General features: G+C 43.9%; 1 protein-coding gene across 1 annotated transcript in view; it reads right to left on the bottom strand.

The window, feature by feature from the left end:
* The window catches only part of XPR1 (xenotropic and polytropic retrovirus receptor 1), a 241,675-nt gene that overhangs the window by 11,269 nt on the left and 206,152 nt on the right, over positions 1-24,254 (bottom strand). Inside the window, exons 9-11 of the mRNA XM_034780308.1 lie at positions 23,432-23,611; positions 16,918-17,083; positions 14,694-14,888 (exon numbers count right to left, since the gene is read on the bottom strand). Of these exons, the coding sequence (XP_034636199.1) occupies positions 14,694-14,888; positions 16,918-17,083; positions 23,432-23,611 (541 nt within the window). The remainder of the gene's footprint in view (positions 1-14,693; positions 14,889-16,917; positions 17,084-23,431; positions 23,612-24,254) is intronic.

Here is a 24,254-nt window from a genome sequence, read left to right as displayed (position 1 = left end):
CTGAATTATCTTGCAGAATGTAAACAACTATATTCTATTCAATGCAGCTAAAATCAATGCCAAGGGTTATTGAAGACCTGGCTCGGAGTACAATGGCCCTTGATAAGCATTCCTGGTGTGTTCGCTGCTGCAGCTAGTGTGGTTTCTGCTGATGGTGAAAGCTATGATAAAAGCAACAAGAAGTCTGGGATTATCAGAAAACCTTCTAAATCTAAGGTAAGCACTGCTGCATGGCATAAGACTGACAGGTGTAAGACTTCTGCCACTTGCTTGAATTAAAAGCCTTCAATCATCAAGTGGTGCCAAACTTGACCTGGCTTAAGTTTAAGGATAAGGCCTTTTTCTGTAGACATATTGCAAGACCTAAAGCCTAAGGCCTTCATCTGCAGCCAGGTTAAATAGGGTTACCATATTTCATCAATCAAAAAAGAGGACACAGGGTGCCGCCCTAGCCCCGCCCCTTCCCACTTCCCGCCCCCCTCAGAATTCCCCTACCCCCTACCTGTCCCCTGACTGCCCTCTCCTGAGACCTCCGCCCACCCTAACTGCCCCCAGGACCCCACCCCCTATCTAAGTCTCCCTGCTCCCTGTCCCTTGCCTGCCCCAACCGCTCTCTACACCCCCTTCTCCTGACAGCCCCTCCCCAGAACCCTCGACCAATCTAACCCCCGTTCCCTGTCCCTTGCCTGCCCCAACCGCTCTCTACACCCCCTTCTCCTGACAGCCCCCCCCGAACCCCCGACCAATCTAACCCCCATTCCCTGTCCCTTGCCTGCCCCCCCACAGGCCGAGGGAGAGCTGCGGGCTCCACGTGCAGCCAAACACTGGCGCTGCTCTGCGGGGGAGGAGGGAGCGGGGGGGGAGGGGGACTCTGGCTGCTAGAGGTCCCAGTGGCTGCGAGCGGCTTTCAATCAGGCCCAGCTGCCCAATCAGCCGCGCCGCACTCTGCATGAGGGGAAGGGGGAAATCCCGGACATTTCTATTTTATTAGAAATCCCCCGGACGGCCATTTAAAGCTGAAAAAGCTGGACATGTCCAGGGAAACCCGGACGGATGGTAACTAGGTTAAAAGTGCAGCAGCCATTAGCTGAGAAGCAAGAAGTCACATCCTCACATTCCATCTAAATTACACTAGAACAATGGAATATCAGGCTGTTAAGAAGGAGACCCCGTCCTAATGGCACCACTATCACCAGATAAAGAATCATATCTTAAGGTGGTTCATAGAATCATAGAATAGAATCATAGAATATCAGGATTGGAAGGGACCTCAGGAGGTCATCTAGTCCAACCCCCTGCTCAAAGCAGGACCAATCCCCAGACAGATTTTTACCCCAGTTCCCTAAATGGCCCCCTCAAGGATTGAACTCACAATCCAGGGTTTAGCAGGCTAATGCTCAAACCACTGAGCTATCCCTCCCCCCTTTTAAAGAAAACTTAGTTTGATCGTATTCTGTGTGTCAAGAAATCGCTTATCAATAATTGTGGTTGTGAAATCCTCATTTCTTTATTGTTTTGTCACTATGGTCCCCACTTCCCTATTGTTTGTCTGTATAATCTCTGTCTGGTTCTTTAATTGTTTCTGTCTGTTACATAATTAATTTTGCCAGGTGTAAATTAATTAAGGTGGTGGGGTAGGAATGGTTATAGAATTTTGTTACAATGTCAGGACTGGTTAGTAAAATGTTTAGTATAATGATTGGTTAAGGTATAGCTAAGCTGGGCTCAAGTTTCACTATATAAACTGGGGACCAAAGGGAAGTTCTTTGGGGGAACCAGCTCCAGGACACAGCCCTAAGAACAGAGCTGCCACACCTCAACACTCTGCCAATGACACCGTGCAGAAACTGGAGTCCCCCAGATGGACCTGATCCTGACTGGCTATCAAGAAAAGTTAATTTATTTTATTGGAAGTGGTGAGCATTATATATGTAGCATGTGCATTCTGGTTTTGGTGATTGTTAATAAATAGAGATTACGTAGGATATTACTGTATAGGGCTCTTCCACTGGTAAAAGACCCCATAAACCTGCAAAAGATTAAGCCCCGAGTCCACAGGGAAAGGGTGTTTGCCCAGAGCCCACAGAGTAGAAGAGCCTGGAGCCCACGGAGGAGTAAAGTTAGGTGTCTTTTGCCTGGAGCCTTAGGAACTGGGAAAGGGTGGGAGTGCCTAAATTAAGAGGGTTATGCCTTGAGCCCTAGGAACTTGTAAAGGGGGTGCCCTAGAGTGTGAGTAACAGAGAATTTTGTGCAGGTAACGTAAGGGTAGATCATTAGGATTTCCCCAGTAAATTTGAGTAGAACCAGAACTGTAGTGTCACAATCCAAAATAAAAAGCTCATTTGCAATATACTAGGGACTGGATATACAAAACCCATCCTAAGTTAACTACTGCCTAGTTAGTCACTGAATGACATGCCTCCATTAAGCCATCTATTCCATAATGCAATGGGGTGAATGTGACAAGCGGAAATGACTCATCTACATGAGAACCACTGTCAGAATGACAGCTAATGCAACCCACAAATGCATTTATTGTCAATCCTTATAACTACCTGAGATCAGTTCTATGGATCTCATAATAAGCAGGCATATTGGTGAGGAAATGGCAGGAAAGGACTAGCTCAGCACGAGGGGATACCGGTCTCTGTTCAACATTGACCAATGGCAGTGCTTCCACACAAAAATGGACTTTGCTGCTTTTGCACACAAACTAAACATCCCTATGTAGCCTATAGGCAGTACTCCTTTTTATCCCACTGGTATGCTCTGTAAAATACAAGCATTTTACATTGCAAACATTTTCTCTAAGTTCCTGCAAACCTTTTTCTACAGTCCCAAGGCACAATCTATTACAATGTAGCAAGATGCATTGCAATTGCCAGGAGATCATTCTTATTAACTCTCTCACAGGCTTTCTGTAGGATTCTGGGAAACTCATTTAACATCTTTGTGCATCAAATTCTGTAAAATGGGGATAATCCTAACCTATCTTTGTAAAGCACTATTATGCTTGGATGAAAAGTCCTATGTAAGTATGGGTTATCTTTGGTGGGGTAGAACAAACATTTGTGTAGGTTATTTCAGTAGACAGGTTATTTTAAGCCTTCACAACTATTTTGCCACTTATGTCTATAAAAGAGCATTTCTTCCAACTATGTTAATTACAGCGAAGAGAGAATAAGATGGTGCAAAATCTGTCACACTTGATTTGATCTCTCTTCTGGTGACTTTTCTCAAGCACCTCTATGAAGTGTGATCTACTGGTATTCAGCTTGTTCCTTTGGGAGGACGTATTTACCAGTCTATCCACTTTTCAGAATGATGATCAGGTCCTACTAATTAGAAGTAAACATTGTGGTGAACCACCACCTCTACTGGGAATGCAAATTTAAGGACTGTGGACAGATGCAATAATTAATTACTCCACAGAGTTTTGGAAGAGCTTTGAGAACCCAAAATAAAGAGTCCCACAGAAATAACACCACAAATCCAATTAACCAAATACAAATTATTTAAAATACAGCATTGCATTTTTTCTTAGAGTGTTGCAGCACCATGTTAGACTGCAGTTGTGTATTTGAAAGGAAAACTGCTTACTTGTGATATAGTAAATTGCTCTTCTTAAAGAGTTCCATAAAAATTAGACCTTTCCATCCCTAATTGCTCATGAAATGAAAGATCAGCAGATCATCCTTTCTGCTCTCATCTTTTTCATTAACACTCTCACTTAGCCAGTCACCATTAACTTAAGACTATATTAAGCAATATAAACAGTATTATTTGGCTGCTCTTGAAATTACAGCTATTAAAATTCATCTGCCTTAAGAGGGTGAGCTTTAGGACCAACAAGAATCAATACAGATAGGAGGATACAAAGGTATCTTCTTCTCCATCATCTGGGTGCTGTCACTGTCAAGTGTCCTATATGATCACGCTGACGGACCAATGAAATTTGGGAAAATTTCTTTTTGCATCTCCAAGCTGTGCTGTCATTCAGGATGCAGTGGCAGTTCCTGAAACATTACTTATGAATGTCTCTGGCAGAGGTTTTCTCCACCAAGTATATGCTGCAGCCTCAGTCATCTCACCTTTTCCATTTAAACAGTACATGTTGTGGACAAGTGAAACCTGCAGGCTCCCTGAACAGATGTGAACACTTAGAAGATCCTGCAGTAGCCTGAACAAAATCCTGCTGCCTTGTTGCTCATCCTCTCCAGTTCTACTCTTAAAGACTCTTTAGCAGGATGTCACCAGAAATGGTGACCAAACAGGTAGAGACCTAGCAATTTAGTTTTCAGAAGCCATGCTAGCAAGTCTACAGTCCTAGCGATGACAGGATTGTCAAAGCTGTTATGGCTTTTGACCTAGCAACAGCAATATTACCCTATGGCAATGCCTCAGATTCTCCACTAATGACACTGACACTGCTCTGAGTGAGAGGATCAGAAAGACTAGCTAATGAACACAACTCGTTACTTAAGCCCTCCTGGGCATGGGAGAACTGGGTTTCAGACAAAATTCATCCTTGCTCACAGCAATTATTGTGACAGACATTACGGATTTTGGCTCCAAATTATCCCTCCCTTGTTCCCCTGGTGGAGTTGCGAGTATGCTATACTACAATGAACCAGATGAAAGGAACAAGTATAAAAAAGAAGTTAGTAAATCTTATCACTCCAAGAGGTCACTAACTTCTCCATCAGGCACTAGCGATAACATAAATCAACCTCTGATTTATCAGAGTACTAACAGTTCTAAATAGAAGGGAAAGATACAAGACAGATAGATGGGAGGCCTTGCAAAACAGGATTAAGGGGACAGCAAGTCGAGGAACAGGATCTCACAAGTGCTGTTGACTTTAGTTTTTTTTTTTTGTTTTTTTTTTTTTTATTAAAAATGGTCTAGGATAGAAAGCATTCTCTTCAGATCACATTTTCTATAATTTTATCCTTTTCTTAGTAATGGCATCCTGCCAGTTCTCCCAGCCCCCCAACATATACATGAAATAATCCTCAGTTTGGGGTGTCGGTTATAGTGTGGGGGAACACCTTGCTTTCTTTAGAAACTGTTCTCTGTATAGTTAATACAGAAAATATCAAAGCTATTATACAAAACCATGGTACGCCCACACCTCGAATTGTGTGTGCAGTTCTGATAGCCCTATCTCAAAAAAGAGATGTGTTAGAATTGGAAAAGCTACAGAGAAGGGCAACTAAAATTATTAAGGGTATGAAACAGCTTCCATATGAGGAGAGATTAAAAAGACTGGAACTGTTCAACTTCAAAAAGAGATGACTAAGGGGGGGATCTAAAAGAGGGCTATAAAATCATGAATGGTGTGGAGAAAGTGCATAGGGAAGTGTTATTAACATAAGAACTATGGGTCACCCAATGAAATTAATAGGCAGCAGCTTTAAAACAAACAAAAGGAAGTACTACTTCAGACAACACACAGTCAACCTGTGGATGCCATGGGATGTTGTAAAGGAGAAAAGTATAACTGGGTTCAAAAAAAAATTAAATAAGTTCATGAAGTCAAGATGGTCAGGGATGCAACATCTTGTTTGATCTTGGACAAGATGCCCTGGGTGTCCCTAAACCTCCAACTGCCAGAAGCTGGAACTGCATAACAAGGGATGGATCACTCAAAATTGCCCTCTACTGTTAATCACCTCTGTAGCATGTGCCACTGGCCACTGTCAGAAGACAGGATACTGGCTTCTATGGACCACTGGTCTGATCCAGTATGGATGTTCTTATGAATGGCTCTTCCATTTCTCCCACAACCTACTACCACCATATACTGCTGTGCCTGGATAGGGCCTGAATTAAATATGATGATATCAATCATTAAATTTATTGAATTAGGCTTGCTAACCTCCTGTGAACTACAGAATGCAATTTGGGATACCTCAGAATCCATCGCATGCAGAAGCAGCCAAAGCAAGGACCTTCAGACATTCACAGAACTTTCTACAGTTTTAACTGGACTTTCTCTACTCTGTGCAGATTGTTTGTTTGTTCCAACCCCTGAACTTTGTGGTCGTGTAGGTGAACTCCCCAGCCTATTAGGGAGGCATCCATCATCAGAGTCCACGTTGGTGGCAGTTGCATGAATGGAACGCCTGCTCAGACGTTGGATGAGTCTTTCCACCAGTCCAGGAAGTGCTTTACTGCAGAGAACTGTGACAGCAGTTTGGTTAGTCTGTCCCTGTTCGGGGACTAGACAGAATTAAGCCACATCTGTAAACACCTCGAACATCCAGGCATTTGGGGTGACAAAGGTGCATGCTGCCATATGAGCTAGCAGCTGCAGGCAATCCCTGGCCAATGTTTGGGGGCTGTCCTGTCCTGTCTCTGAGACTTGTGAGGGTGGTGAGTCTGTGTAGAGGGAGGAGCACCCTCACTAGAACTGGGTCAAGGCTGGTACCGATAAACTTTGGTCACTGTACTGGGGTCAGTGTCAATTTCTTTAAGTTGAGCTGTAGGCCCAGCTGCGCAAATGTGTGCATGGTCATCTGGGTGGCTCGTAAGGTATCCTTGAATGAGGAAGCCCTGAGGCGGCAGTCGTCTAGGTAGATAATGCCTGATATTTGTAGGTGCATCACTACGATGAAGAGAACCTTGGAAAATACCCTGGTGCAGACGAGAGGCCAAATGGGAGCACCCTATACTGATAATGGTCCTGCCCAAAGGTAAACCATAGGAATCTCCTATGCGACGGTCATATTGAGATGTGGAAGTAGGCATCTTGTAGGTCGAGGGCTGAAAACCAATCTCCTTGCTCTAGAGCTGGAATAATGGCTACTAGTGTGACCATCTTGAACTTTTGCATCTTCATGTATTTGTTTCAAGTATCAGAGGGGTAGCCGTGTTAGTCTGAATCTGTAAAAAGCAACAGAAGGTCCTGTGGCACCTTTAAGACTAACAGAAGTATTGGGAACATAAGCTTTCGTGGGTAAGAACCTCACTTCTTCAGATGCAAGTAATGGAAATCTCCAGAGGCAGGTATAAATCAGTATGGATATAACGAGGTTAGTTCAATCAGGGAGGGTGAGGTGCTCTGCTAGCAGCTGAGGTATGAACACCAAGGGAGGAGAAACTGCTTCTGTAGTTGGAAAGCCATTCACAGTCTTTGTTTAATCCTGATCTGATGGTGTCAAATTTGCAAATGAACTGGAGCTCAGCAGTTTCTCTTTGAAGTCTGGTCCTGAAGTTTTTTTGCTGTAAGATGGCTACCTTTACATCTGCTATTATGTGGCCAGGGAGGTTGAAGTGTTCTCCTACAGGTTTTTGTATATTGCCATTCCTGATATCTGACTTGTGTCCATTTATCCTCTTGCGTAGTGACTGTCCAGTTTGGCCAATGTACATAGCAGAGGGGCATTGCTGGCATATGATGGCATATATAACATTGGTGGATGTGCAGGTGAATGAGCCGGTGATGTTATAGCTGATCTGGTTAGGTCCTGTGATGGTGTTGCTGGTGTAGATATGTGGGCAGAGTTGGCATTGAGGTTTGTTGCATGGGTTGGTTCCTGAGTTAGAGTTGTGATGGTGCGGTGCGTGGTTGCTGGTGAGAATATGCTTAAGGTTGGCGGGTTGTCTGTGGGCGAGGACTGGCCTGCCTCCCAAGGTCTGTGAAAGTGAGGGATCATTGTTCAGGATGGGTTGTAGATCACTGATGATGCGTTGGAGAGGTTTAAGCTGAGACTGTAGGTGATGGCCAGTGGAGTTCTGTATGTATTTGTTTAATGCCCTTAGATCTAGAACGGGCCTCCAACCTCTCTTTGCCTGGGGGATCAGAAAATAATGGAAGTAAAACCCCTTGCCCCTGAGTTGCATCAGGACTGGTTCTGTGACCCCTAGGCATAACAGATGATCTATTTCCTGATGAAGTAGGTTCTTGTGAGAAAGGTCCTTAAAAGAGGGATGGGGAAGGAGGGTGGGAATGGGGGGAAAACGTGAACTGAATGGCGTAACCCTCTGAAATACTCTCCAAGACCCATATGTCAGAGATGATATTTTCCTAATTGCAGTGAAAGAAGACCAGGCAACTTCCGAAGGGATGTGACAGGTGTGTAGAGGGCAGCTAATGCTGCAAGGTATAATTGTTCAGTCAAACAATTCAAGTCAAAAAACCAACCAGTCAAAAGTGCTTAGAAGAGGCGGTCTGAAAGGTTGTGGATTGGGATGCTGACGGCTTCCGCTTTTGAACCCTCAGCCTCCTACGCTGGAGCTCATAATAGTGCTGAGACAGGGGGTATTAAGGAGGTCGTGACCTGTGCTGTGGCTGAGGGCTCTCTCTTCTCTTCTGTCCTGCAGCAGAGATTCCCAGGGAGCGTAATGTGGCCTGGTAATCCTTCAAGGTGTGGAAAGAAGAGTTTGTTTTCTCTGCAAAGAGCTTGGGCCCTTCAAACAGGAGATCTTCCACTGTCGCCTGCACTCTTTGGGCAACCTGGAAAAGTGTAGCCAAGAAGCCCACCTCATTACCACTGCTGTAGAGACTGAATGGGCTGCTGTATCAGCTGCATCTGTGCCATCTGTAGTGCTGTTCTGGCTATTAACTGACCCTCTCTGACAATGGCCTGAAACTGCTCCTTTTGCATCTCTGGTAAATGTTCCGGAAATGCACTAAGTTCCCCATAATTAATAAAATCATATTTGGCCATGATAGCTTGGTAGTTCATGACTCTAAACTGCAATGTCACTGACGAATACGCCTTCCTTCCCAGAGATCTAGCTTTTTCCAAGCTTGATCATATGAGGTTGACTTGGTGTGATGTTGCTTGCCTTGTGCATTAACCGCATCCACTATGATGATGGAGTTGGGTTGCAGATGTTGAAACAGGAAGTCTACCTCTTTGGGAGGGATGTAGTATTTTTTGTCGGCTCTGTTGCGGGCTGGTGCAATGGAGGCTGGTGTCTGCCAGATGACTTTGGCAAGATCTAGAATTGCCTCATTAATTGGGAGGGTAATTCTGGACAAGGAGGAGGTGTGCAGAATATCCACCAGCTTGTGATGTGTATCTGCCCCCTCCTATAGGGGAATCTGCAAATCACCCACCACCCTCTTGGTAAGAGCCTGAAAGCTAGTGATGAGGGTGTGTGTGGGGGGAAACATTACAGCCTCATCTGGAGACAAGGGGAAGTTTGCTGGAGGGGTAGCCTCCCCTTCTAGTCCTTCTTCCTGTTCTGCAAAAGCTTCCTCCTCCCCTGGCTCAGGGGCTATGGACAGTGAGGCTGTAGGAGACCATCGGGTAGACTCTCTCTGAGAGACACTGGATGGCTGCAAAACGTGGGATGCATATGTCACCCAAGGATCCCAATATGGCCATGGGTGGGGGGAGGGTATGTAGAGGGGATGCCCAAAGGAGCTGGTACCCATGACTGTGGGTCGGTTTGATGGAATTGAGGAGGATCCCTGTTTTGTTACGGCGAGCCACTATGCGAGGCCAGGGAGATAACATCCTCCTGGTCACTGTCAGACTCATCACTGGGTAAGGGTTGCACTAACTGGGGTACTGGTGATACACAGCCTGGTGACAAGGGCAATTCTGGGCACCGGCTTGTTCTCTTTAACCACTGAGGATAGGACAAGAAACAATGGGCTTAACTTGCAGCAAGGGCAGTTTAGGTTGGATATTAGGAAAAACTTCCTGTCAGGGTAGTTAAACACTAGAATAAATAGCCTATGGAGGTTGTGGAATCTCCATCACTGGAGATTTTAAAGAGCAAGTTAGACAAACATCTGTCAGGGATGGTTTAGTAATACTTAGCCCTGCCTTGAGTGCAGGGACTGGACTAGATGACCTCTTAAGGTCCCTTCCAGCTTCTAGGAGAAAAGAAGAACTTTCTTTTGCAATCCTTTCTGCTAGAGGGTGATAGCCTTTCCACACGAGGGGCATGCCTCTGGTTTCAAGAAGTGCCTCTCCTGCAAGGAGTCGATTCCTATAACGGACAGACAGTCTCACTGTGTCTGATGCCTGGGAGAGTCAGATATCCCTCAGAAGTGCTCCCTCTGCCACTCGCTAAAGCTGAGATCTCGCAAGAACCGGGCGCTGAAGTTAAAACTCCACCTTATGGAGAAGGCACTTCAGCCTCCAGGGTACTCATGTGCTGACTTTGGATCATCCCCAGAGCCTTCAACTTCAAAGGGGGTAGAGTTGCCAAAAAGACTAGCATATTCCCCTTGTAAAGGCTCGAGAAAAAGGGCTCCAAGCCTCCACACTGAGTCTTTGGCCAGCCAGAGAGTTTCCTCAGTGCGATTGGCCAACTCAGCAATTTGATCTAGTTTCCCCTTTTTGTAGGACTTTGACTTTCTTCTTCTTTTATTTATTTATTTATTTATTTTATTTTATTTTATTTTTAAAACTTTTTTTTTTTTTTTTTAAAACTTGAAAAACTTTTAGTGTCCTCTAAACACCCCTGGGAGAGGGTGGGGAATCCCCCCAGACAGGATGGGAAACGTAAAGTTCTCTCTCTTCTTTTTCTTTCTTTTTTTTTTTTAATCTCAACGGGTAAAAAGAAAACACTAACTTTTAAGGAGAACAAAACAAACAAACAAACTACTATATATGTTAATGATGCAGATAAGGAAGGACAACTGCTCGCTCCTTGCTCCCTTGTGAGCCAAAAGCGATTGAGAAGGAACTGAGTGGGGGTCGCCTGCCCAGTGCTAGATAGTCTCGAGGTAGACTACGAGGGAGGGAGAGCGCACATGCAGGCTGAACGGACACTGCTACCTAAAATCTCCGCTTAGAGGCACAGGGGTGCAGATACAGAGCACTGATAGGGACACTCCTTGAAGAAGTGTCTGGTATTAACAGGGTGTGGCCAGAAGCTATAGTAGCATATTCACCAGAGCCTTGCAGAGACAGTTGGGCCCTGAAGCCCTTTGATAAAGGGTTGGGGAACACCAGGTTGCATAGAAGAGAAGAGCCCTCAGGGCAAGAGGGAAGGAGCGTGGCTGGAGAGGGGGAGATTGGAAAACTGGAGTGAGCACATTTTCTGCCCACCCTTAACTGTCCAAATCTTGCTGTAACGTCCATGGGAACAGGTGGCCCATTTCTGTATTTCAAAAATCAAACTACCCTAAAGATTACAGTATTACCTTGTCAATTCACCTCCCCTCTGCCTAGGATGAGATGATGTGTTGTAGGGTAGCCCTTGTTTAAACTAGCAATCTGAACAGGCCCTGTCTTTATGATTTGTAAATACTTCATTATGACCAAGTGTCAGATTTGAAGAGAGATGTAAAAGTTATACACAGTAGCAATGAAACCTGCAGTCAGTGATACTGGCACAGGTGCAAAATTCAAGGGGACTCAGAAGAGGTCAAACTTATATTAAACAGGCACATTTTACAAGCACGTATTTTCAAGCTTGACCCCAACCAATTTCCTCCCTCTTCATAAGAGTGACTATTTTGGAATGCCCTTGATGGTGAAAAACTTAAACAGCCCTCCTGAATGAAGGTATGGCAGGTTCACATCAGAAGCATTAATTGCAAGCCTTACATCCTGGATTTGTTGTTTGATTGCCCAGTTTAAGAGCAAGGGATTTTAACTAGATTGCAGCCTCAGACTGGGAAAAGGAGTAAAAAAAAAAAAAACCCAGTAGGGGAATATCTTAAATATTAGGGGAATAGTCTTTGTGAAGGTGACAGTGGGAGACAGACAGAGGAGTCAAACATGGGGGCTATCAGCCGTGACAAAGTCTGCTACTAAACACCTCGAAGAGAAGCATGCATGTACCTTTAGATACAAAATACATTCATGAATATTGTTTGACTTTCAGTCTTCAGACAGCTTGTACTAATACATTGTTATATGTCATCTACATTGCTCAAGGCTTGTGTTTTATTTGTATTACTTCCCAGACGCCAACCCATTTTCAACTAGCACCAACTCTTGAACCAGCAGGGTTTTCTAATAAACCTGGTGTCCACCTGAAGGAATCATCTTACTAAGACAGCTAGAAGGAAGCATTGTATATTTTTCTGATTTCTCTATCAATCTCCTTGACCATACACATAGATGAGTAACTGGCTCACAAGTGTATACTGTTGCTAATTTCTGTAGATACAGCAGACATCTATTTCAGTGGAAAGAATAAAGCTTTTGACTGACATGGGACTTGGAGGAGAAAGAACAATGAAAGACAGGGCGACTGCCTGAAGTGCAGGAGCTAAAAGCTTTTTCCTTCACAACAAGAGCAGAATCAAGTAATAATTGCGGTTGCCACGGAGATAGGGAACTTGAGGGATCAAAGAGTTCAATCGGCAGTTAAATGGGTTGGAAACAACACCCCACCAGCTTGAGAAAGAAAAGGGATAAAAATATACATGAAACCCAGAGGGGGCTTTTTCCTAGCACACAATACATTCCCCTACCTTCCTAAATAATGGACCAACCCTGTTCAGTTTGTTCTCTGATAGTAGCCCTGGAATACCAAGGGACTGGTAATTACTACGTAAAGTAGGAGCTCAGCCCATTTCCTTACACATCTAGAGAGTCTAAAATTAGTCTCTATTCACAGAAAAAAATTATGGGAAATTTCTTAGGAGTTTCAGTATTTTCTTTCTGAAGGGGAAAGAGAAGGCCTCATTATCACTAGTAACCTTCGACCCTCCCCTTAAAATTCTCCACTATCTTTAAGCCCCATTATAATTACACTGAATAGATCAACAATTTCAAATGAAATTTTGAAATGCCTCTCTCGATCGTAGACAGTATGTTGTACAGTGCTATTGATTAAAAAATTGCATTCCCCCACCCAAAAGAAAACATTTCATATTCATTTGAACAGAAAACTGAATTCCCAATTCCCACTCTTGGGGACAAATCCTACTACTTTAAAATAGATAACTATACTTTATTATGAAGGAAAATTGAGGAAAATGTACTGAACTGAAGAAAGTTTATCTGAGTCTGCATGACTATACATGAATCAATGCTACAGACTGGTCCCATTTCACTGAGGAGTCAGCAGTTCCAGTGGAAGATCCAATCAATGCCAAAAGTGGGATGAACTGATATCAAAGTTATCAATTAATTTTTTAAAACAATGTTATTTGCTGTAATTCAATCCATAGTGCCTCAATTCTATTGTATTCTCTTACCTTTCATAGCTGTCACTCTTTTAATAAGAGGTGAGGTAAGAATGTAAATTGTACTGTCCGTAATTAGAGCCCTGCGCGGATACAAAAATATGTATCCGCACATGATACACAGAAATTGTCTGCCGGTATCTGCATCTGCAGAGCAGTGACCAGTGGTGCTGGAACCGGGGGGGCCAGGGCACTCCCACTTTTCACCAGGGCAGACCGTGTCCCCTTCACTTCTCCCCAAGAAGAGAGTGAGCCCAGCTGGGGAACCTGGGCAGCAGTGGGGAGCCACAATGGACCCTCGACTTGCCTGCGGTAGTGGTTGGGGGCGCTGAGATCAGCCCCCGGCCTGGGCCCCAACCCCCAGATTCCCCACCTGGCTATGGGCAGGTAGAGGGTCTGCAACTCCGCACCAGCTCCCCATGCGGCTCTCCTTGACCCGGCTGCGGCCAGGGTGGAGGGGCCTTGGAGCTGCAGCCCAGCGATGGTAAGAGCCAGGCGGGCAGCTGTGCGGAGCCAGCGTGGAGTTGCAGACCCTCTACCTGCCCAGGGTGGGGACATGGGCCGGGGGCTGCTTGGGCCCCCAACCCAGGGCAGGTGGAGGGTCCGCCGCAGCTCCCTACAGCTGCCCACCCGGCTCTTATCATGGCCAGGCTGCAGCTCTGAAGCCCCCACTCCCAGCCGGAGCCAGATCGAGGAGAGCCACGTGGGCAGTTGTGGGGAGCCTGGGTCCCTCCACCTGCCCTGGGCAGGAGACCTGGGGGGCAGGTAGGGGGCTGCTTTTGATCCCATCCCATACTGGGCAGGAGGGCAGGCTCCTCGCCCTCCCCCTCCCTTTTGGGAGGGCTCCGGCGCCCTTGGAAGTGATGCAGGGCTGTACCAAGCCCCCAACCACCCCTCACTTCTCTCAGAGACCACCTGCCCCACCGCCTGCTCTGTCCCCACCATACCTCGTTCCCCATTCTGGGTAGGAAGACTACACTCCTGGACTCTTGTGTGCTGCGCCACCCTCCGGGGGGTGTGGGAGGAAGCTCAGACACCACTAGGCAGCTGCGGGGGCAGTAATACATGCAGACCAGGCCCAGACAGAGAGCATCAATAACTACTCTCCCCCTCATAGCATGGGCCCTTGCCACCTGCTAGGTTATTTCTTTTAAAATGGTGCTGGGCTCACTCCCTTCTAGGAGTTGTAGTTTATCTCCTCTGTCAAAGCAAGCTGGGGACTACAACTCTGAGAATGCCCAGTGGGCTATACCCGCTGCTGCGCAATTCAGAGAGCTGAGCTGGAGCCTGGGGGTTGGGTGACAGCCGCAGCTGCTCCATTCTGGTGAATCTGTTATGGTCAGAGCCCTGTGTGGATACAAAATTTGTATCTGCATCTGAGCGGCTATCCGCAAAAAATAGTCCATGGATATAAAGCAGATACCCATGGATTTGCAGGGCTCTATCCATAATTCTGTTTTCTCTCTATAAACGTTAGCACCTAAAAGGTCCACAGAGAGAAAAGATGACTGAGTAGCAGGGACTGACAAAAGACAGCAGGGGGTTCTGCAAAGCTTTGTGAAATAACTAAATCCAATACCTTTGTGAGTGCTGTAAAGGGCTGCAAATGTCACCATGAAGAAGGTGGTGGAGTATTTGCCAGCATTAACCAGATGAGGAAAGGCCCGTTTGGTGTCACGGTAACGGCGCAGGCACTGGATAAAACGCAACCAAGCAGGGATGCACTGGACAACTGCTCGCACTCCGTAGGAGTAGCTGGAACAAATCTGATCACCTACAAGAGAAGAGATGTTTCAGTGGACATGGAAACAAAATATTTAATTCTTCTCTCATTCCCTTCCAAATGTCTCACTTCCTCTACCTTCCTTGAAGAGATGAGTGAAACTAAACTTTTGGAAGCAGCAATTGTAATATCCTAAGCAATGGTACAATTTGCTTTGCATTTGCATCTATATTTAGCATCTCAACATTTTCAATCCCACGACCAGGTGTGTCAGTCAAACCCCTTTACTTCAATAACAGGAGCGATCACTGCTAGGCTTTAAAGAGACACAGCTTAAACAACACACTCCAGTCAGAAAATTTTAAAAACCTAGTATTGTTACACATAGCAACTAAGATTACTATCAATGAAAGCATAGGGGAGAAAATATTGTTTTATTTTATTTACTTTGTACATTTGATAGCACCGTGTATACTCAGTTTCAGTGTTTCTCCTGTTTGTGTGGATCTCTCCATGCAGGAGCATATGAAAGAGAGGAAAAAATTACAAAAAGGCTACACTGAATTTTAGACACATATAGAAAGGTGTTCCCACAAAACCACCAAACTCAGCAGGGGAACTCGAGGGGATGTACAGTACCTGAAATAACTTGACTCTTGTTTTTAAATGGCCAGATTTCAAGTTGAATGTGTCCCTTTAATTATAACCATCAACCGATTTGAGTTTGTCTCCTATTATTGTCACCTTACCAATTAGCATAAGAAAATCCCATTTTTATGGGTGCAATGATTTATGCCAATAAGTAATGGGGAAAAGGCAGGAAAAGCCATGAGTTTAGTGTAAATTCCAAAGTCTGTTACATTCTTACACATGTCCATATCTAGTCCCTTATGGCTTGATTTCCAAAATGTGCTCAGCACACCTGAAAAACATCAGGTCATCAATATACAGAATTTGTTCATTCCCTCAGATCAATTAATATTTATTCCAGGGGAACTGTGTTCTTATTCTACTTTTTGGTTTGATGCAGAAAGTTTTAGTATACACAGTTTAATTTAATTCCAACTAATGCTTACAGGGAACAGACCCTTAGAATGCAGCCTTAATACAACTGGGTGGAAGGTTCTGAGGTAGGCAAGACTGGAAGAATAGAAAGTAATGCTGATGCACACAGAAAGCAGGTTTCAAGTTCTCTCAATACATGTTAAAGGCTCATTGACAAGATGATTTGTCAGTGGTTGCTGGTTAAAATGGAAAGACAATGACTGTGGACTGGTCCTGAGGCATCAGATAACGTTTTGCCATGGGGAAGACCAGAGTTAAAATTCAGATATCATCTCTTGCTCTCCAAGCTGGAAATGATGTGGAGGCAGTGTGCATAGCACTTGTCTCTCTCAATGTCAACTGTAATTGAATAATGAATGGCACCAATGAGGTCTGAGGAAGTTCCTGCCATTCCCTCCAGAAGAAAAGACAACATTGAAACATAGGACCTGGAAGAAATAGCCTGGAAAGCACAGATAAAACAGGAAGGAACCCACATGAGTGTATTAGGAATATGGAAGACCCTCAGGAGAAGAGCCCTTAGAGGAAAAAATCCTCATGAGAATATTTCCCCATAAGCTCTGAATTCTTGGTAGTCGGCTTTGTACTGCTTCTATGAATCACTAACACTAAGCAGCAACAAAAGGCTAAGTGTGATTGCATTGTTGGAAAGGAGTCTGAAAAACTGCCAGCCAAGCCTGGAAAATTGCTGCATCTTTCCTCTGCCAAAGAGCACCTCAAAATCTTGGCAAACATGTTCTTAAATACACAGGTCATGCCAGTCACAGCAGCAGGTTATACCAGACGAATGGATTGGTAAATAGGGCAGTAAGGGATGGGAGAATAAAATCTCAAGGGCTGTGCCCAGAAGGAACACCAATTATGATGGGATGAGTTTCCTATGTTATTGGGAGAATTTTTGCTAAAAGACAGTAAGATGCCTATTGAAATTTTCAGTTTGTATCAATGTTCCTGGACTTATTGGGCAAAGTGTTCATACATATTTGTTACCATCTCATCTTCATCACTACTATACCTGTTTCTGGCAACAGTCCGTTATTGTTGTCCCACTGGAGCTCAAAGCTGTAGAAACAGATCATGTATTCCAGGTCCATAAGTATCACAGCCAAGCTGTTGAGCTGATCGGCCAGCCAGAAATCTGCGAAGCCTACCTTATGGAAGGGGGCTGTGAACACCCGGAACTGGGAATTAAAACAGCATGGAGTTAGCATGAAAGATATTAATAGAGCAGACTGACAGTATAGTGGTGGGTGATGACACTGTGCTGAATTAACATGAAATATCACACTGCTCCCCCCAAAGATCTGCCATTTCATTACTCCTCCTGGCAGTAGAACTTCCCCTTCACTCACAAGAACTGAGCATCACATTTCCTCTTTCAGACTTCCATTTCTTCCCTTGTGTTCAGTTATTCACAGCCTTTCCCTTCTGGCTGGCTTGAGTTTTTTAATCTCTTCAAAGCGAGATTATCTGAGCACCTTCCATGTAAAAGCAATAGCAAAATTCTCCAAAGAAACTCACAATCCTCACTTAAGAGTGTGCTATGTAACCAATCTTTCCCAATCTATGACATTGACAATAGCTTCTGACCTCTCCTCCCCAGCATTTCCACCATAACCACTTGCACATCTTAGCATGCTTCTTCCCCATTCCACACCTGACACCCACTAGGTCCTGGATCACCATCTTTGCCTCTAATCTGACCTTGACTCAGATTTGTACACCAACCCCTAAGACCATGTGTCTCCAATGTTCAACCTTAATGTAGGGCCCCAAAATCCCTCAAGAGTTTAAAGGGTTAAATTAAAAAAGCAGAGGAAATTTTAACTGTCAAATATTAATCAGACTCCCTCTCCATCCCAGCCCACTTTCCCTCCAAGGCTTGACAGCAGTTACACTCCTTTCCAAGCAGGCAATGTTCATGCTCCATTACCTTTGATTACAACTGGCCCTGACTGGTTAGTTATAGTAACTAAAAGATAACACCAGCATTGCCCTGCAGTTCAGACATTTATGAAGCTTTCTATTAAGGAAACATTAGGTAAAACTAATCTGTAGAGAAGTAGAAGGTTTCTACTATTAATATGCAGGGTAGACACTGGAAGAAAATAGTTATAAGAACACAGCACATCAGGGCTGTGCTCAAGTCTCTCCACTGGCTCCCAGTTAGTTTCTGATGCTAGTTTAAGACTTTGGTCCTAATCTTAAAAGCAATTCATGGATCAAGCCACAGCTACATTAAAGACTGGTTCACACACTGAAATGTAGAGACACAGCTGTGTTCCTCTAGGACAGTGCACATCACAAAGCCCAAGATGAAGCACACGAGAGTTAGGGACAGAATGTTCTCAGTTGAGGGGTTCAGCTATGTAACAAGCTTCCAAAGGACATCAGGGAAATCTAAAGTCTAACAGTAATTAAGGCACACTGCAAAACCTCTCTTCAAAAAGACCTTTCCACCATAAAAATGACACTCAACACTGACATCACCTTCTACACAACAAATCCCAACCAAAAAATTGCTGAAACAAGTCAACCTAAAAACCAAACAACATCTAAACAATCAAAATCAAAGCCCTTATCTCAAGTAGTGTTTTTATCCCAAAGAGGGGGAAGAGAGAGAGAGAGACTTTATGAAGTCCACTAGGAACTTTGCTATTGCTTTTACATGGAAGGTGCTCAGATATTATGGGGATGGACGTCAGTATAAAAACCTAAGATAGGTAGATATAACAATGGACTAAAATACTCCATCTAAAGTTTACAGCAGACAGAGTGAACAGGCACGTATTTTAAACCTACAGGAGGGCACTAGTACTCTAATCACGTATACCGGGAATTGAATCATCACTTTCAATATAATCCACCCTTAGGAGAATGGCCAAATCCCAACTGTCTGTGGTTCCCAACTGCTTCTGTGCTGTTTACATCCTACTCCCACACTCCAATGTGTTTCCTTTTTGCTACTCCACTGAACAGTGCACACCTTGGTATGCAGTTCTGTCTGGAATACTGCTCATGTGCAATAGCTCAGACCCCACTGTACCAATGCCTACACAGTTCAATAGCGAGGCATGCAGAGAGCACACTGGAGCCTAAGAAGGAAGCAGCGGAGTCCCAAGTACACGATCAGGTTTGGGAGAGAAGGTGCCAGAGGTACAGGGAGAGGTCAGAGTTTACAATGTAGTTACAAGTGGGCTGTTCCCAGTGACAAGTACCACCAACCAAATCCACCTTCGCAGCTGCCAAAACTCTGCCACATTTACCAAGCCAGACCCCAGAGCCAACAAAACCTGTCTCTGACAACATTAAGAAATATTTTCTTGCTTAAAATATTAAGAATGAGACCTGAATTTTAGTTTCAAATATTTGGTCACCATTGTGACTGGACCATTTCCCAACTGGGGTGAATATGGGCATTCTGGAGCTGACAACTGTAGTTTTAATAAGTGCTGAAGCAGTGGATGTTTAATACACCTGTAAACTCCTGCTAGATTTCTACATTGCAAAACCAGGTGCACTCTGGGCTTGCTTATCCAGCATGGCACTGAACAGCAAAGACTATTTACCTTTCAGTAATTGTGATTCTTTAAGAATGTATGTGCAACACATCTACCTTTGGAGCACCTATGCCCCATTGCGGTTGAGTATTGATTCTTTTTGGCAAGCAGCTTCTGTTGGGGCTGCGCCTGCACCATAAGTGTCCTTGTGCCCCCTACCCAAGGGCATAAACAGCAGAGTGGGCCTAATTGCTCCTCACTTCCTTCGTCAATACAGAATCCCATAGGAATAGGACTCTTCATTAGCAGGGAAGGAGGGCAGATCATGGAATCCGTGGAAACAACTCACCTCAAAGAACCGCAGTTACCGTAATTTAAGTGATTGCCCACACTGATTTCATTCTTAGTGACTAACAAGCAGCTGTCTGTTTGTATGGAGTTGGGTACAAGGAGTCCTTCTTGACTGTTAACTGCAGGGCAGCCTTACCAAAATTGGCATCTGATCTGGAGGCCTGTGCTAGGGAATACTGATTGGTAAATGGGTGGATCGAGCACCACATCGCTGCTGTACATATCTCAGGTAAACTGCTCGAGCCCTAGCAGAATGAGCCCTAATATGGCCGGGGGGATCTTTCCTGGATAACTCATAAAATATTCTTATGGGGTCAGAGACCCACTTTGATAATATCTGGGTGGACACAGATTGCCCCTAACAGCTATTCTTTTATGTGGTCTGTTTGCTTTTTGGCCTTACATACAGTTAAATGTACTGTATTATTTTGCACCATTAAGGTCACTTTGGATTTTGTTGAGCCATCTCTCCCTAAGAGACCTCAAGCCTGCAGGTGTCAGTTTACTATGCCTTACTGAGTTCAAAGCCAACATGCTATTCTACACAAAGTTTTTGTTCTTTCACTATATCAGTTTAGACAGAGATGATTAAATCACTGCAACCGCTATCATAGATACAGGTATAGCCATATAAAGATGCTTATAACATATAGCTAATAAATTGCCTAGGGAGGTTGTGGAATCTCCATCATTGGGGAATTTTAAGAGCAGGTTGGACAAACACCTGTAAAGGATAGTCTAGATAATACTTAGTCCTGCCTTGAGTGCAGGGGACTGGACTAGATGACCTCTCAAGGTCCCTTCCAGTGCTATGATTCTAATTTCTATAAATTTAGACAGAAATAAAGAAGTAAGCTAGTCTGATACAAGTGCCATACTAATGTCACTGTTCACACTAGGAGTGGATTATACCACAATCTGTTTCTAAACGGATATAGTGAAAGTGGTAGAAAAGCTGTGTATACCAGCCCAGAGAGTAATCCAAAGGCACAGAATATACTCGATGAACCTAACGAAATACATAGTTTTGAATTTGTACCCAAGATAAATAAATGGGGAACCGTGTCTATTGTTAGTGTCAAAATGGGCAGAGTAGTGAAAGTGCAATGAGATTTGTGTATGAAAAACCTTTTGTATAAGTGGCTTCTCGCCAAAGTTTCCAAGAAACAGGCCTTCAGATTCAAATTACTCACAAGGGAAAGCTTTTCTGATTCAAGTAGATGTGTCAACCTCCGAGGTTTCATACAAAGAAAACTATTAACTAGATTGTACCTGTGAACTCCAGTTATTGCAGTAATGATTGCAGAAGTTGCTTTTTTATATTTTAATGGTTTTGCAAGCTCAACTCATTTCATTATTGTGTTACCTCTGCCTGCCACCATCACTCCCAATGTACTCCATCAACTAGTCTTTGCTCATTAACATACACACAGCAGTTGTAATGCTTAATGTCAAGCACAATATGCAATCTGTCTGCTAATAAGCTGTGCAGGTAACCTGCCATGCATGAATCAGAGCTTGTTATTTCAGTGATGGAGTACTACGGGGGGAAGGGGAGGGGAGTCTCATTTACTACCTTATGGACACAACTGTATGGGGCCCTTTGACTTTGATGAATAATCAGCAGCAAAATGCAGAATTTCCAAAGCTGCTGCTGTTGTGAAGACATTGAGTACTTCCTTTCTAGCTCTATCATGCCAATATGTTTCGCTGTGCCTGTGCTAGTGGTGCCACAATAATGCTATAATTGTGAGATTGTGCCCACACAATCACTCCATACAGAAATGAAATGGATTATAGTTCCTTTTAAGGAAAAAAGTGTTGTATTCCCCTTAAGAATTAATATTGGTCTGGAAAACCCCACCTTTGTGTCAGAGTGAAATGTAAGTAGTTTATGTTGCAGAGCATCTGGAGGCGGGAGATGTCTTCTGCTCCTCAATGGAAGGCAGAAACTGAACCAGGATGGACCTCAATAACTCCCTGCTAATTTGTTTCCAATGGGATGGAGGTGTGGTAGGGGGAGGCTGGGAACTTGCCTGGCTTCCCTCAGGACAAGGCGGTAATAATATGGGTGGCCAGGCAAGGGGCTGAAGAAAGGAGGGGAGGAGAAGGGAGCAGGATTGCATCTGAAAAAGCACCCGTGAGTAGGAGAGATAGTGATTTGTTGAATGATGAAAGGGCAAAGGAAAAGAAGGGAACACAAAAGGAACAGAGGCCTGGTCCCCACTAAGTCCCCACTTCGGACTAAGGTACGCAAATTCAGCTACGTTAATAACGTCTGAACTTAGTCTGAACTTACCGCGGTCCAGACGCGGCAGGAAGGCTCCCCCGTCGATGCCGCGTACTCCACTCGGCGAGCTGGAGTACCGGCGCCGACTGCGAGCACTTCCGGGATCGATTTATCGCGTCTTAACCAGACGCGATAAATCGATCCCAGAACATCGATCGCGTGCCGCCAGACCCTCCGGGAAGTGAAGACAAGGCCAGAGACTCAGCATGTTAAAACTATTAGAAAGTTGAACCCTTAAAGATTAAATAAGATTTATATAAATAAAATGTGTGTACACTTATATGTATACTTGTATATGTATATGCATGTTCATGCTGAAGACCAATTTTATGTCTTACCTTTGAATTGTTCCAGATTGCACCAATTAAAAAATATTTAGCAAGTGTTAGCAAAATAATTCCATAGAGGAGGATACTCCAGGACCCACCTACAAGGCCTTAATCCTCCCTCCTGCAAATCACTCAGTATTTTTACAGTGAAAATTGAGCAAAAAATTATTTAGCCAGAAAATTTCAGGTCTTCTAAGAAGCCCAGACAGAATCCAAGCCTTCACAGCAGTAACAGTAAGAGTGAAAAGGTGAAGGAATCAATCTGATTAAAATTAATGTAAATTAAAGGGTGCAAGGGCATATGGAGGTGCGGCAGGTGTATGCATTTTGGGAAAAATTGGTAAGATATCTCTGGGTCAAGACAGCTGAAAACTACTGCTTTGGTGTTTACATTTATAATCTGAATACTTCATTAGCATGTGTTTCCATTCATTTCTTCTGACTTTTGTTACCAGGGAAACAATAGCCAAGATTAAAATATTAATCTCTCTCATTCAGAACAAGTATAGAAAAGAAATGTTGAAGTAGTGGCGACTAGTATTTTAAAACGAAAGTAACCTCAGCTATAGTCTGCTACCCATGAATACTCTATTTGAGTATTGGCCCATTTTCAGTTTGGGCAAACAGCATTCTGTCAGCTTTGCTTTGTAGCCCTTTGTAATCTTACCCAAACTGCTTTGCTAAAGAAGAGATACAGTGAGCATGGCTGAGTCATGAGGAAAACTATATGGTGCATTTGTATGTGCATGCATACACCACATATGCTTATTTTTGTATGTGTGAACATTTGTGTGTACATACCCTTGGTATGAAGAACATAACAGAAATAGTACAAAGACTGAAAGTAACTTCTATGCTCAACAAATACACACATCTAATTCTTTATGCATGGACTTGCTTGAGTATTATGAATCAAAGCATGCATAAAATTGTGTGGCATACACTCCCAAGTCTGAAAATTAGTGATGTATTTGCACACACTTCAACTACTTGAGTTCAATTACCCACACCAGTTTCTCTTGAGTTTGTACCAGACTTACCAAAAGTTTCCAGACTTACCAAAAGTTTAAGCAGCCAAAACCGGGACTTGTAGTACAAGGTTTTGGTGGGGTTGATGAGGAAAAGCAACATGAATCCATACAAGATGAGTGGATTCACCTGCATAGGGACATGGGTGAATTTGCCATATATACATGCCAGCAGGCTCAGGCACCACAACATCCCAAGGAATCCAGCAATCTAATAAAAGATGGAGGAGAGAAACAAAGTTATACACCTGATGACTTAAGACAATTCTGAATTCCATACTACAGAACCCAAGGAAGAGCTGCTTTCATCACTATAATCAAATCAGTAACACATAAGTAACCTCCTTTTCTTGACTTAAGAACATAAGAACAGCCTACAAAGTCAGACCAAAGGTTCATCTAGACCAGTATCCTGTCTTCTGACAGCGGCCAATGCCAGGTGCTCCAGAGGGAATGAATAGAACAGGTAATCATCAAGTGATCCATCCCCTGTCGCCCATTTTCAGCTTCTGGCAAACAGAGGCTAGACACATCATCCCTGTCCATCCTGGCTAATAGCCATTGATGGACCTATCCTCCATGAATTTATCTAGTTCTTTTTTGAACCCTGTTATAGTCTTGGCCTTCACAACTTCTCTGGCAAAAAATTCCACAGCTTGACTGTGCGTTGGGTGAAGAAACACTTCCTTTTGTTTGTTTGAAACCTGCTGCCTATTAATTTCATTTGGTGACCCCAGTTCCTGTGTTATGAGAAGGTGTAAGTAACACTTACTTATTTAATTTCTCCACACCAGACATGATTTTGTAGACTTCATTCATATCCCCCTTTAGTTGTGTCTTTTCCAAGCTGAAAA

Source organism: Trachemys scripta, chromosome 8 (assembly GCF_013100865.1).
Source record: "Trachemys scripta elegans isolate TJP31775 chromosome 8, CAS_Tse_1.0, whole genome shotgun sequence".
In the NCBI taxonomy this organism is placed as follows: Eukaryota; Metazoa; Chordata; order Testudines; family Emydidae; genus Trachemys; species Trachemys scripta.
This window is presented reverse-complemented; position numbering and strand designations above follow the sequence as displayed.